Genomic DNA, 16,118 nt, shown 5'->3' with positions numbered 1-16,118 from the left:
GGGCGACGCCGTTATATGAGCTATCTACTATACCGCACACATCATAAAGAGAGGGTTGAGGGTCAACAACACTAGGCTTTAGGATAAATACTGCATTGCTACGTGACTTAGTCCGTCTAGGTCAGCAGGCTCAATTGGGTAAGCTAAGTCAACAAAGACCAGGATCTTAGGATAAAACCTTCAATGTCAATGCTTATAACCTAGTACTTACAGACCTATGTCATTGGTCAAGTGATTTCCACAATACTCGACTGGCCAGTATCCTGCCTCCTCCCCCCAGCGCCCTCACCTCAATGGCTGAGTTCATTAGGTGCTTCCTGTTGAGTGTCATGCTGAGGGTGTTGTTGTGACTCATCATGGGCGTCTTGACAAACACAAAGTCACTTCGGCTGGAGATGGTGGAGTAGCAGGGTCTGTAGGTCCGTGTCCCTGGGGGGTCCTGAGCCCCTCCCACCACCTCCATGTAACGGATGGGTCCGTCTGTGTTGAGCTGCAGGTGGAGGTCCTTGCTGGGCCTCTGATGGTGGGGCCTGCTGGGCCGGTGGCGGCTGTAGCAGCAACCTGTCCCTCCGAGGTCGCTGCGGTGGCGGAGGCAGCGCACCATGAGGATGAGGAAGGTGAGGAAGAACACGGCCGAGACGCAGGCCAGCGAGATGATCAGGTACAGGGTGATGTCGGGCATGCCGGCGCGACGCCTCGCCGACGTCTCCCGGTTGTCCGCGGCGGCGTCGCTGGCGCCCTTCTCCTCCACGGTCACCGTGATGGCCACAGTGGTGGAGAGGGTGGGCTCGCCGTTGTCCTGGACGACCACGATGATGTGGTAGGTGGAGCCGCCCTCCTCCTCGGCTAGTTTGCGGGCAGTACGGAGCTCCCCGGTGTGGGGGGCGATGCGGAAGAGACCAGCGTGTGGCCCTGGGGCGATGGAGTACAACAACCAAGCATTATGTCCACTATCAGGGTCCACCCCTACCAGTTTATTAATGAGATGGCCTGGCCCAGCCGACTGGGGTACACTCAGCAGCAGCCCCGTGTCCTGGGGGAAGGGGGGGTACACGATGAGGGGCGCGTTGTCGTTAAGATCCACTACGAACACATGCACCGTGACGTTGGCTGTCCGGGGCGGCGCCCCGGCATCTCGGGCCTGCACCTCGATGCGGAAGGCGTTGAGGGTCTCGTGGTCTAGGGAACGCATGCTGTGGATATGTCCGGTCTCTGGGTTGATGTAGACATATGAGGAGATGGGTGAGCCCTGAACCACGCTGGGCAGGATGGAGAAGGAGACGCGGGCGTTGTCCCCTGTGTCCGGGTCAGAGGCCGTCACCATGGCGATGGGGGCGCTGGGAGCGTTGTTCTCGGGGACGTCCGCTGAGTAGGAGGGCTGGGAGAATGAAGGAGCGTTGTCGTTCACATCTGATAGCCTGACCACGAAGGTCGTCCGCGACGACAGGGGAGGGGAGCCCGCGTCCGTCGCCATGATGACCACGGTGTACTCTGCCACGGTCTCTCGGTCCAGGTCGCCGTCCGTGACGAGATTGTAGTGCTCACCAAAGGCAGAGTTGAGTTTGAAGGGCAGGCCGGACTGGACCTTTAACGTCACCTCCCCATTCTTACCAGAGTCCAGGTCCCTCGCACTGATGAGGGCGATGACTGTACCAGGGGCTGCGTCCTCTCTGATGGGACTGGTCAGTGACGTCAATGTTACCTCTGGAGAATTGTCATTCACGTCAGTGACGTCAACTATGATGCTACAGGAACCCTCCATGGCGGGGGTTCCCCCGTCCCGGGCCTGCACGGTGATGTGATATTCATTCGCTGTCTCATAGTCCACCTGGCCATTCACACGGATCTCCCCGGTTTTAGAATCCACGCTGAATAGCTTGAGCACCCGGTCCTGCGTGTATTTACTAAACAGGAAGGAGATCTGCCCATTCTGACCGTAATCCGCATCGGTCGCGTTCAGTTTCGTTACTAAAGTGCCCGGTTCAACATTCTCCAAAATGCTAACTTTTTTCACCGGCTCTTCAAAGACGGGCGCATTGTCATTGACATCCAGAATTTTTATGAGTAAAAGAGTGGACCCAGACTTCTCCGGCTTTCCCCCGTCTACCGCGGTGAGCAACAGGCGAAACGAGGCCTGCGTCTCCCTATCCAAAGCCTTCTCTAAAACTAATTCCGGGAACTTACTCCCGTCACTTTTCGTTTCCACATTCAAAACAAAGCAGTCGTTGGGTGCGAGGTGATAAGTGCGCAGAGAGTTGATACCCACATCTGGGTCGTGCGCACTCTCCAGTCGGAACCGAGTGCCCGGTGCGGCCGCCTCTGATATCTCCAAGGAAATATTCTTAGTGGAAAACTGCGGCGCATTGTCATTCGCATCCACAATATCCACAAGAACCCGATGTATCGCTAAAGGGTCCTCGAGTACAATCTCAAGGTGTAGTGAACATGTTGAACTTAATTCGCACATGTGCTCCCTGTCAATTGTCTGTCTAATAACCAAATCCCCAGTCGCATGGTTTACCTCGAAGTACTGCGCGTTAGATTCCGAGATCACCCGCAATTTTCTCTGAATTATCCTCTGAACCGTGAGGCCCAAATCCTTAGCGATATTCCCGACCACAGACCCGGGTCGAAGCTCCTCCGAAATCGAGTAGCTGAGCTGCGCGGTCGCGCCTGTAAAGCACGCCAGAGAAAACCATAGCCTCAGCACTGGCCACCCTCCGTAGCCTTTCCTCTGTCTGGATTCCATTATGAGGGGTCCGGGGGATGGAAAATGTTTAAAGTTAATATTTTACCGTAACTCATCTATAGTCTCGGGGAAAACGACGCTACCAGGCTGTCGGTAAACACTTCCGTTTAAGAAAAAGTGAGGTGGGAAGTTTAGAAGTTATCATGACGCCCTAATTCTATACGGAAAATAAAAAAGAGGCAAAGTAAAACTCCATGAAGGATCGGCTAAAACTCTCCACACTCGTCTCCTCTGCTCTGCTCCTCTCTGGGGCGGGGACACGGACACAAAGACCCGTTTCCTATTGGCCGAGAAGCCGGGACTCGCTCCCCACACAGAACTCTCTCACAAAGCAGAGAGTGAGTGAAAACTTAAAGAGGCACTCATTTTGGATTTACCATCAAGTTAGAGACATGTTACACGCTAAAGACATTACCTTTAGAGCAAAACAACTCAAAATGCACGTCGACGAGGCCATGGAAGCATAAAATAATATCATTTAAAAAAAAAAGCTACTTATGCCATTTCCAAGCGCTTAATGCACAGACCGGCACGAACAAGGGTGGGTATAAACCACAAGAGTAAGTATGAACTTCTTGCTCTGTTTTGTCAACGAACAGAACTACTTACATTGAATATAAGCAAAGTTACGCAAAGTAACTGATGGACTCATGATCATTGCAATGATGGACTTAGCCGCAAGGCGGCATGGTTATCAAACGATTTCCTTTCCAGAGGTGTTGATAACGCTTGAACCATGTGCCATGATGTAAACCACAGATTGGTCTTGGCAAGGAGGCAGCAATGCCATTGATAACCAATATAACAACCTTTGGCCTACTTTACATCTCTCTGTATGTATTAGGCCCTACTAAAACAGATAATGAATGACATATGAACTTATCACGTTTTTGATCCAGTGCAATTACTACTGTAGGCCTATTGCCAAAATACTTTCATGAAAAAGTGTAAAGCTATGATATAGGCCTAAAGAAATCCGTATTGTTCACTGGTAAGCTAATGAAGTAATCATTTGACTGATGTAAATTCCAGATTTTGAAAAACCTACATGTAATTACTGTTACGAATAGCCAAATATATTTCACATTTACATTTACGTCATTTAGCAGACGCTCTTATCCAGATCGACTTACAGTAGTGAATGCATACATTTCATACATTTAAAAAAAACAAAAAAACATTTGTGCTGGCCAACCGTAGGAATCGAACCCACAACCCTGGTGTTGCAAACACCATGCTCTACCAACTGAGCTACACAAAAACATTTTTTTACAATGAATAATTTTTCTGAGCTACTTTACAACCGTTTATTAACCTGCAGATCCAGATATCATCCATTCTCATAGGCTACAACATTAAGGTGAATGTTGCTACCGGTAAGAATGTTTTGGTGCTAATATTAGGGCGACTACTACAAAAATCTCTGAAACTGGAAACACTTATCTCCCTCACTAGCTTTAAGCACCAGCTGTCAGAGCAGCTCACAGATCACTGCACCTGTACATAGCCCATCTATAAATAGCCCAAACAACTACCCCTTCCCCTACTGTATTTATTTATTTTGCTCCTTTCCACCCCATTATTTCTATTTCTACTTTTTGATTTATTTTGCTCCTTTCCACCCCATTATTTCTATTTCTACTTTTTGATTTATTTTGCTCCTTTCCACCCCATTATTTCTATTTCTACTTTGCACTACTTCTACTGCAAATCTACCATTCCAGTGTTTTACTTGCTATATTGTGTTTACTTTGCCACCATGGCCTTTTTTGCCTTTACCTCCCTTATCTCACCTCATTTGCTCACTTTGTATATAGACTTATTTTTCTACTGTATTATTGACTGTAGGTTTGTTTTACTCCATGTGTAACTCTGTGTTGTTGTATGTGTCCAACTGCTTTGCTTTATCTTGACCAGGTTGCAATTGTAAATGAGAACTTGTTCTCAACTTGCCTACCTGGTTAAATAAAGGTGAAATAAAAATAAATAAAACATTATATCTAATACCGCAGCATTGTTGAATACTCATTTCTGATTGGCTGGAAGGGCATTCTAGAATGGACATTATAACCAGATATCTGGACAGTTGGAAAAAGATATCTGGACAGTTGGAAAAGATATCTGGACAGTTGGAAAAGATATCTGGACAATTGGAAAAGATATCGGGACGCCTTGCAATCATGACGCAATATGTGCCTACACATGCAGACCGTACTCGCTACAAAGTGACAACAACACAAACCGAAATTGGATACATTGTAAACGCAGGTCCAACAAGGAAAAATGTAGGTAGTTAAATAGCATTGATTTGTTTTTTGCATGATGAACTAATGTGGTGAGTGATGAACATGAATTTCTCCGGCACCCTGCCACAGATATCTGAAGTTTTGAGGGAGTGTGCAATTGGCATGCAGTCAGCAGGAATGTCCACCAGAGCTGTTGCCAGACAATTGAAGAGTTGAATGTTCATTTCTCTACCATAATCCCATAATCACCTCTAATGTTGTTTTAGAGAATTTGGCAGTACGTCCAACTGGTCTCACAACCTCAGAACATGTGTAACCATGCCAGCCCAGGACCTCCGCTTCTTCACCTGCAGAATCATCTGAGACCCACCACCCTGACAGCTGATGAAACTGTGGGTTTGCACAACTGAAGAACTACTGCACAAACTGTCAGAAACCGTCTCAGGGAAGCTCATCTGCGTACTCGTAACCGACTTCAGTGGGTAAATGCTCACCTTCGATGGCCACTGGCACGCTGGAGATGGGTGCTCTTCACGGAATAAATCCCGGGTTCAACGGGTATGGTGTTGTATGGGTGAGCAGTTTGCTGATGTCAATGTTGTGAACAGAGTGCCCCATGGTGCCGTTGGGGTTATGGAATGGGCAAGCATAAGCTATTGACAATGAACACAATTGTATTTTATTGATGGCCATTTGAATGCACAGAGCTACTGTGACGAGATCCTATACTCTACAAATTAAGGATTCAACAAGGGTTCTTCTAAGATCCTCAACGTTCTTCGAATAACCTATTTTCAGTTCTTGGCACTGAAAATGGCCCCCAAAAGGTTATTCCAAGAACACCATAGGAGGTGGGGTTCATCGAGGAACCTCCTTAGTTGGTGGGGGTTCTTGCAGAAACCTAACTGCCCAACTGAAACATTTGGATTTGAATTTGAAAGGACAGCAGGTGCAGGCAATTAACTGAATAAAATGTAAAGATCCCTCAATTAAAGGTAAGTTTTGTCCCTTGTGTGATATCAATCGATATTGTTTTATGATGATACCATCTATCTTTTCATATTTGTGCAAATCTTTCTACAAACAGAAAATGGACACAATTCATTGGATATCAATCAACAAAGAGGTAAGAATATGTAGGATTTAAGAATAAGGTTGTAGACTAGCTGTATTGGGTGCAGGTGACTGAACGGCTCACTTTTGTGTCTACAGGTATACCGACAAGGAGGCATACAAAGGTATGTCAATTGGTATTGGTATGTTATGCAGAGCCCACTTACCACCCGCCTCCCTTACCTCTGTAATGAATACCCCATAGGCTTCTACATTATGGACAAGGTATGTGTATGAATACTGTCGTGTGCATGTTTTGTTAGTCATCTGTATGATTACTATTTTGGGGATTCACAGACTTGACCCTCCCTACACTGATGAATATAACAGGAAACCTGTTCGATCACCATTCACTGGAAAAATCATTCTGCCGATGGATACGGAGAACATCAACACATTAACATCAACACGTCAGAGGATATACCCGTTATACTTGGGGCTCTGCTGGGAGTTTACCTCATATTTGGATGTTTTAATTCTGCTTTGCCTCTAGAATTATAATGAACACAGACAACTAAAATATTGGGTTATCGTTGTTATTGTTATGCGTATCATAATAATAATAATAATAGGGGAGGAGGGGGGTAGTTAAAACATTTACCCCAAAAGGTTCTTTGAAGAACCATTAAAAGGGGTTATTCAAAGAACTTATAGGGGATCCCCCACCGTTTAAATTTGAAGAACCCCTATAGGATTCTGCAAAAAACGTTTTATTTTTAGAGTGTAAGGCCCAATGTCGTGCCATTCATCTGCCGCCATCACCTCATGTTTCAGCATGATATTGCACGGCCCCATGTCGCAAGGATCTGTACACAATTCCTAGTAGCTGAAAATGTCCCAGTTCTTCCATGGTCTGCCTACTCACCAGACATGTCACCCGTTGAGCATGTTTGGGATGCTCTGGATTGACATGTTCGACAGCGTGTTCCAGTTCCCGCCAACATCCAGCAACTTCACACATACATTGAAGAGGAGTGGGACAACACTCCACAGGCCACAATCAACAGCTTGATCGACTCCATGTGAAGGAGACGTGTCGCGCTGGATGGGGCAAATGGTGGTCACCCCAGATAATGACAGGTTTTCTGATCCACGCCCCTACCTTTTTTTTTAAGGTATCTGTGACCAACAGATGCATATCTGTATTCCCAGTCATCTGAAATCCATAGATTAGAGCTTAATTCATTTATTTCAATTGACTGATTTCTTTATATGAACTGTAACTCAGTAAAATCTTTGAAATTGTTGCATGTTGCGTTTATATTTTTGTTCAGTGTATTTATAGCCTTGTGTTTGATATGCTCCACCTCGTCCTGCTGCGTCATAAGGCAGTATAGGCTACAGAGCGTTTATCTTGTACATAAGCTGCACCCTGATATTTTAAACGGTCTCCACTCACTGATTATGACATCATAGCCTATAAGAAAACTAAACTCTGAATCCTCATGATAGGACGTCATATTAAAGGCACTAGAGTCAGGAATTATATTCGTTACAATGGTACAGTTCACCGCTCACCTGCTGGCTCTCAAAGGTCCAGGCGCTGTCGGGTAAAGACGCGTCTAGGACGTTGATCATCTCCTGCAAGTCGGTGGTGCTGCTGGGCTTAACGAAGGTGAAATCACTGAACTCTGACATGGGAGAGAGACAGGACCTGAAGGACTGACTCTGAGACAACATGTCCCCTCCCAGGACCTCCACGTACTTAATCGGCCCGTCAGTGTTGAGCTGGATCTGCAGGTTTCTGTTGGGGTTCTTGTAGCCGTCCAAGTCGTCCCGTCTCATGCAGCAACTACCGCTGCTCCTGCTGTTTCTAACGCACTTGACTGCTAAGATGACAAAAGTCACCAGAGACAGCACGGACACCGAGGCCAGAGAGAGAATCAAATACAGGGTGATTCTCCCGCTTTTCTTGCTAGGCTCTGGCGCTTTCTGCCGGAGATCCAAGATGGGTTCGTGGAGCCCGTCTTCTACCAGTATTGCCAAAGTGACCGTGGCGGACTGGACCGGCTCCCCGTCATCCTGTATCTCTATAAGCAGCCTCTGAGAGGAGTCGTCCTGTTCAGACACAGCGCGTTTAGTCCTCACCTCCCCTGTGTAAAGATTGACACTGAACAGAGACGTGTCTGTGGCCTCCACCAGTTTATATGAGATCCAGGCATTATGGCCCGAGTCTGCGTCCACGGCCGTTACCTTAGTAACCAGGTGACCTGCTTTAGCGGAGCGGGGCATCTTCTGGTGAGATAGCGAGCCCAGGGCAGCGGAGGGGTAAATAACAATGGGGGCATTGTCGTTCTGGTCCAGGATAAAAACATGGACTGTGGCGTTGCTGCTCAGAGAGGGAGAGCCGTGGTCCTTGGCCTGCACCAGAATCTGAAACACCTTTACTTTCTCATAGTCAAACGAGTGCATGCTGTAGATACTACCGTTATCAGAGTTAATGTACACATAGGAGGATACAGAGACGTCCTGCACTTTGGACTCTAGGATGGAGTAGGAGATCTTGGCATTATCCCCGAAATCCAGGTCAGATGCAGATACTGAGGATAACAGGGATCCTGGAGGTCCATTCTCTTTTAAATAGACATTATAGGAGGGCTGGGAGAATTTAGGGGGGTTGTCGTTGACATCAATGATACTGACCGGTATAGTTTTCTTGGTAGTCAGGGGAGGGGAACCCGAATCAGTGGCTGTTATCTCAATATTATACTCTGAGGAGCTCTCTCTGTCTAAAACACCGCTGGTGACAAGAGCGTAATTATTAGAAAAGGAAGGTTTCAGACTGAAAGGATGGCCTTTTGGAAGTTGTAACGTTACTTTACCGTTAATACCGGAGTCTAGGTCCCGGGCACCGATCAAAGCCACTACCGTGCCACTGGGAGCGTCCTCGCACACCGGGCTCGGTTTGGAGGTGAGGACAATTTCTGGAGGGTTGTGGTTTAGGTCTATTACTTCCACCTGCACGCTACAGTGTCCTTCCATCTCCGGAATACCTTCATCTTTAGCAGCTACATCAATTTCATCATTTGCAGCGCTTTCATAATCTAATTCACCTTTCAAAAACAATTCCCCCGTAACTGGATTAATATCAAATGTGGAAAGCACGGACTCGGGTGTACGCTCACCAAATGTCTATTTTACCTCCCCATTTTGTCCTTCGTCATTATCCGTCGCTTTAAGTTTAACCATGAAGGTACCCTTTGGACTATTTTCGTTAATGGACACTTTATATACATTGTTTTCAAACAGGGGGAGGTTGTCATTGTTATCAAGCACTATGATAGTTATCTGTGAAGTTCCGGATCTGACCGGATTGCCTCCGTCTAACGCTGTTAACAGCAGCTGATGGACAGCTTTTGTCTCTCTATCGAGTGCTCTCTCTATGACCAGTTCAGGGAGTTTTCTTCCATTACGAAGCTCGTTTACTTTTAAACTAAAACAGTCATCTTTACTAATAGTATAGGACTTGAGCGAATTGCTTCCAACGTCGGGGTCCTCTGCGCTCTCCAGAGGAAAACGCGTGCCCGCAACTGTCGATTCTGCTATTTTCACTGTGAGCTCCTTTGTAATAAAACTAGGTGAATTGTCATTTATGTCGCGTATTTCCACCTCAATACGGTGCAACTGTAACGGGTTCTCAATGACAACCTGCAGAGGTAAAACGCAGCTGGCGCTTTGTCCGCATAAAGTCTCTCTATCTATTCTCTCATTGACGACCAGCTCGCCCTTCCCCGCATCCACATTGAAATACTGCTTACCAGCCTCAGAGGCGACATGCAGCTTACGGTCAAAAAACTCAGATAGTCCCAAACCCAGATCTTTGGCTAGATTTCCTACCACAGAGCCCTGTTTCAGTTCCTCCGAGATGGTGTAGCGAGTCTGTCCGTCTATTGTACTCCACAAGAGAAAGAAATTATGCCACCAAAGAGCCAACCATCTCCAGTCTCGGTATCCCACTCTCTTTGTCATCCCTTATCCGTTATAACACAATTCCCATTGAAATACTGTTCAGAACGAAGAGCTTCATATCAAAATACATCCCCCGTGTGTATATTCCATTTAGCATGTTTCCATACATTTTGTATAGCAAAAATAATGTTGTGTTGAGATTTTATTCTATCTCCGTGTATGTGAGCGCATCACTCTCTCTCTCTCTCTCTCTCTTGCAGCTCTGAGTATTGTAAGTGCTAGGTGCTGAGGCTGGGGGGGGGGAGTAGATCTCTTTGTACATTTCTGTATGCTATTGGTGCATAGTGTGTGTCTCTAGCATCCAATAAGGGGCTAACAGAATATATTTCTTAAAGCCACAGCAGCCAGACTTAACGTAGAGGTTTATCTGAATGCACCACAACACACAGAGAGCGGCTAAAAAGACTGTTTTCCAATATACAATCACCCTGCTAATATTGGCTCGTTGGAAATGTATTATGGGCAGCCCATAATAGCCTGTAGATGAAAATGGGTAAAAGTATAAGACATGTTTAAAAATATAGTCTCCCATTGCGCCCAGATATCATCCAAAATACTGCCATTCTAGAAGAGTCTGTGGAAGGTAACACATTTTTGACGATTATAGTTTGCATAAAATATCGATTGAGCTTCAGTCAATCTGAAAAATATATATTTTACAGCGATTGTATAAGAATCTCGTCTGCCCGCTTATACACACTATCCACACAGTTCATTCAGCCGGGTCACTGTCCATGGTGCTGAAACCCATAAGCGTCCACTCGCCAGTCAGAAAGACACAGAAGGACGCTACAAAGCAACTACAGTAACGATATAGATTACACAATAGCTCTCTAATGGTTACAATCAACAGGGTGGAATAATGAATTGAATATTTCGAATATTATAGAATTTTGATAAATCTGAAGGGAAGTATCATTGCAGCATTTGGCTCAATCGGGAAAATATTAGAATCGGGAAAAGTACCGTTGGAATTCAAAGTTTCACTGCGACTTCAATGGTAAAACTATTCATTGTTTATTTACAGCCTTTTGTATCAGACAGTGTCTAAAGGATAAGCTACCATAATATTAATATCTTCAGTAAATGAAAACTACCAAAATAACAAGGTTTAGAGTTGTGGAATGTTGAAACAAAAATACACGAATGTTGTTTGTATGTTAATATCAAACGTCATAAAACCGTCTACATCCAACAATCCAATTCGTCACAATGCTACAGTTCACCGCTCACCTGCTGGCTCTCAAAGGTCCAGGCGCTGTCAGGTAAAGACGCGTCTAGGACGTTGATCATCTCCTTAAAGTCGGTGGTGCTGCTGGGCTTAACGAAGGTGAAATCACTGAACTCTGACATGGGAGAGAGACAGGACCTGAAGGACTGACTCTGAGACAACATGTCCCCTCCCAGGACTTCCACGTACTTAATCGGCCCGTCAGTGTTGAGCTGGATCTGCAGGTTTCTGTTGGGGTTCTTGTAGCCGTCCAAGTCGTCCCGTCTCATGCAGCAACTACCGCTGCTCCTGCTGTTTCTAACGCACTTGACTGCTAAGATGACAAAAGTCACCAGAGACAGCACGGACACCGAGGCCAGAGAGAGAATCAAATACAGGGTGATTCTCCCGCTTTTTTTACTGGGTTCTGGAGTTTTCTGCCGGAGGTCCAAGATGGGTTCGTGGAGCCCGTCCTCTACCAGTATTGCCAATGTGACCGTGGAAGACTGGACCGGCTCCCCGTCGTCCTGTATCTCTATAAGCAGCCTCTGAGAGGAGTCGTCCTGTTCAGACACAGCGCGTTTAGTCCTCACCTCCCCTGTGTAAAGATTGACACTGAACAGAGACGTGTCTGTGGCCTCCACCAGTTTATACGAGATCCAGGCGTTATGGCCCGAGTCTGCGTCCACGGCCGTTACCTTAGTAACCAGGTGGCCTGCTTTAGCAGAGCGGGGCATCTTCTGGTGAGAGAGCGAGCCCAGGGCAGCGGAGGGGTAAATAACAGCGGGGGCATTGTCGTTCTGGTCCAGGATAAAAACATGGACTGTGGCGTTGCTGCTCAGAGAGGGAGAGCCGTGGTCCTTGGCCTGCACCAGAATCTGAAACACCTTTACTTTCTCATAGTCAAACGAGTGCATGCTGTAGATACTACCGTTATCAGAGTTAATGTACACATAGGAGGATACAGAGACGTCCTGCACTTTGGACTCTAGGATGGAGTAGGAGATCTTGGCATTATCCCCGAAATCCAGGTCAGATGCAGATACTGAGGATAACATGGATCCTGGTGGTCCATTCTCTTTTAAATAGACATTATAGGAGGGCTGGGAGAATTTAGGGGGGTTGTCGTTGACATCAATGATACTGACCGGTATAGTTTTCTTGGTAGTCAGGGGAGGGGAACCCGAATCAGTGGCTGTTATCTCAATATTATACTCTGAGGAGCTCTCTCTGTCTAAAACACCGCTGGTGACCAGTGCGTAATTATCAGAAAAGGAAGGTTTCAGACTGAAAGGATAACCTATCGGGAGCTGTAACGTCACTTTACCGTTATTACCGGAGTCAAGGTCCCGGGCACTGATCAAAGCTACTACCGTGCCACTGGGTGCGTCCTCACGCAGAGGACTTGGTTTGGAGGTGAAAATGATTTCGGGAGAGTTGTCATTTACATCTGCTACATCTACCTGCACACTACAATGTCCCTCCATTCGAGGGCTACCTTTGTCTTTCGCACTGATGTCAATTTCATAATTTGCAGCGCTCTCAAAATCCAATTGCCCCTTTAAAATGATTTTTCCTGTTAGAAAATCGATCTCAAACACAGATAGCACCGAGTCTGGCGTATGGACACCGAACGAATATTCTATCTGTCCATTCTGTCCGTCATCGGCGTCTGTTGCTCTAGGATTAACTATGAAAGTGCCCTCTGCGCTTTTTTCACTTACAGAAACTTTATACACTGGATTTTCAAAAACGGGAACATTATCATTCACATCGAGAACTGTGATAGTTATCTGCGAGGTTCCGGATCTCACTGGGTTGCCCCCGTCTAGAACTGTCAACAATAGACGATGGACCGTTTTTTTCTCTCGGTCCAGAGCTTTGGTCAAGACTAGTTCTGGTACCTTTCTGCCGCCAGAGAGTTCTTTTACCTTTAAAGTAAAACATTCATCTTTGCTAAGAATGTATGACTTTAAAGAATTACTTCCCACATCTGGGTCTTGTGCGCTTTCCAAGGGAAAACGTACACCTGCCGCAGTTGATTCAGCTATCTCTAACGGGTGTTGTTTGGAAGGGAAACTTGGAGAATTATCATTTATATCTTGTATTTCAACCTCAACACGATACAGTTGTAACGGGTTCTCGATGACAACCTGCAGAGGTAAAACGCAGCTGGCGCTTTGTCCGCATAAAGTCTCTCTGTCTATTCTCTCATTGACGACCAGCTCGCCCTTCCCCGCATCCACATTGAAATACTGCTTACCAGCCTCAGAGGCGACACGCAGTTTACGGTCAAAAAACTCAGATAGTCCCAAACCCAGATCTTTGGCTAGATTTCCTACCACAGAGCCCTGTTTCAGTTCCTCCGAGATGGTGTAGCGAGTCTGTCCGTCTATTGTACTCCACAACATAAAGAAATTATGCCACCAAAGAGCCAGCCATCTCCAGTCTCGGTATCCCATTCTCTTTGTCATCTCTTATCCGTTATAATACAATTCCAAAAATACTGTCCAGAACAAACACGTTCATATCAAAATTCATCTCCAGAACGCATATTCCATTTAGCATGTTTCTATAAATGTTGTATCACGGTAAGGATAAAGTGTTTAGATGATATTGTGTCTCCGTGAATGTGAGCGCATCCCTCTCTCTCCTCCAGCTCTGAGTATTGTAAGGGTTACTGTGCTGAGGCTGGGGGGAGGGAGTAGATCTCTTTGTACAGTTCTGCGCGCTATTGGTGCACAGCATGCAGCTCTAGAATCCAATAAGGGGCCAACAGAATAGACTTCTTAAAGCCACAGCAGCCAGGCTCTGCCTAAGGACTTTAACTGGCATAGAGAGAGGGAGTGGATGAAGTGACTGTATTTTTCATTTAAGCAATAAGGCCCGAGTTGGTGTGGTATATGGCCAATATACCATGGCTAAGAATAGTTCTTATGTACGACGCAACGCAGAGTACCTGGACACAGGTCTTATCCGTGGTATATTGGCCATATAGCACAACCCCCGAGGAGCCTTATTGCTATTATTAACTGCTTACCAACGTAACTAGAGCAGTAAAAAAAAATGTTTGGTTGTCATACCCATGGTCTATGGTCTGATATACCATGCCTGTCAGCCAATCAGCATTGAGGGCTCGAACCACCCAGTTTATAATATACAATATGGCATAGGGAGAGAGTGGGTTAAGTTGAGCTGCCCTTGTTTCTAGGAAACCAAACACAAAATGCATAATTCGACCAAATGTTTAAGAAAAGGTCATCATTTCATGGAGTCTGTGAAGGAAGAAACCACATAGAAAAAGTGGTAAGCATTTTATGTCCAAAAAAACTGATTTTCACAAAGTCAAATTAATTTATTGTGTTAGAGGTTCATGATGCTTGTATCTAAACAAAAGTAGATACTTTTAAGATTGTTCTGTACATCAGTTGGGTCTCTATAAGCTTCAATATGAGGTCCTAAACTTAACATGAAAGTGCATCCTTTTACAGTAGCTGTGTGGGCTAATATAGTCTAAAATGTTTGCCTTGGGGTAAGTTGAGGCATAATGCACAGCATTATTGCTGGGGTATGAGGTAACAACAGGGCCTGGGGCCTCATTTATAAAACAGACTTACGATACATTTTGATCTTAAGTCTGACTTACGCAGAAAAGCACGTATAAGTAGTAATTTATAAAAACCTGACTTTGACGTGGAAATGATCTTATCTCTACGCAAAGTCTCGACTTGACGGAAGTGATTTTCCTGCTGGTTATGTAGGGGGATTGCAGTTTGGGACGCATATGCCGCCAAGCCTGTGGTGAACTTTGCATTAGCTTTGTGAACAATTTGTTAGGAATTATCAACTAAAGGTGCGAGGAATTAATTGCCAGACGCAAGGTGTTTTGAATTAAAAACAGGATGCGATGTTCTATAAATAGTGTGTCAAATTTGATAAAAGTAACCATTGTTGTGTTACTGGAAGACACTGAAAACCGTGCTTTCAGAAGGGAGAGAGTTTTCAGAGACCGGAATGACTTTTTTTGCACATTATGATCCATGGCTATTCCTGACTAAACCCTCATTTGTGCTAGCATTTTATAAGGGGAAATCGCTGATTGTAAGGCGCGTTCAGGTGCCGTCAATTTTAAGTTAATTTGAGATTTATAGATCACAGGTGCGTAAGTTGCAAATGGGCTTCTTAGAACCTGCGTAAGCAAGGTTTTTTATGCTCAGTATCTTTTATGAATCGAACGCAACCACACCGTCGGAAATAATCTTACAACTAAGTTCAAGTATAAATCTAAGAACATTTTTATAAACGAGGCCCTTGATTATTTTTTTTTAAGTACAAAGTGTTTATTAGGTGTTGAGTCTGCGTTAAAAGATGCTTAAAAATTATTCAAAGACAAAAAAAGCAATTGTGATTGTATTAAATTGTGTTTTGGGAAAAAAAACATAAAATCAAATCACATTTTATTGGTCACATACACATGGTTAGCAGATGTTATTGCGAGTGTAGTGAAATGCTTGTGCTTCTAGTTCCGACAGGGCAGCAATATCAACAAGTAATCTAACAATTCCACAACAACTACCTAACACACACAAATCTAAGTAAAGGGAAGGGATAAGAATATGTACATATAAATATATGGATGAGCCATGACCTACCGGCATAGACAAGATGCAATAGATGGTATAAAATACAGCATATACAAATGGGATGAGTAATGCAAGATATGTAAACATCATTATTAAAGTGGCATTAACAAAGTGACTAGTGATCCATTTATTAAAGTGGCCAATGATTTCAAGTCTGTATGTAGGTAGCAGCCTCTCTGTGTTAGTGA

At 45.1% G+C, this 16,118-nt stretch overlaps 1 protein-coding gene across 18 annotated transcripts in view; it reads right to left on the bottom strand.

Moving 5' to 3' along the window:
- The window catches only part of LOC115173703 (protocadherin gamma-C5), a 182,767-nt gene that overhangs the window by 19,789 nt on the left and 146,860 nt on the right, over positions 1-16,118 (bottom strand). The window contains exon 1 of one of the 18 annotated variants that reach the window (XM_029732049.1): positions 11,311-14,105. The exons of 15 other annotated variants lie outside the window; for them this stretch is intronic. In XM_029732049.1, the coding sequence (XP_029587909.1) occupies positions 11,311-13,761 (2,451 nt within the window). In that variant the 5' untranslated portion in view covers positions 13,762-14,105. Of the gene's footprint in view, positions 1-289; positions 3,033-11,310; positions 14,106-16,118 lie in introns of those variants that run through there. 2 more of the 18 variants (XM_029732031.1, XM_029732040.1) reach the window with 2 other exon arrangements.

This window comes from Salmo trutta, chromosome 3 (genome assembly GCF_901001165.1).
Source record: "Salmo trutta chromosome 3, fSalTru1.1, whole genome shotgun sequence".
In the NCBI taxonomy this organism is placed as follows: domain Eukaryota; kingdom Metazoa; phylum Chordata; class Actinopteri; order Salmoniformes; family Salmonidae; genus Salmo; species Salmo trutta.
Note: the sequence above shows the minus strand (reverse complement) of the source record. Positions and strands in the feature narration are given on the sequence as shown.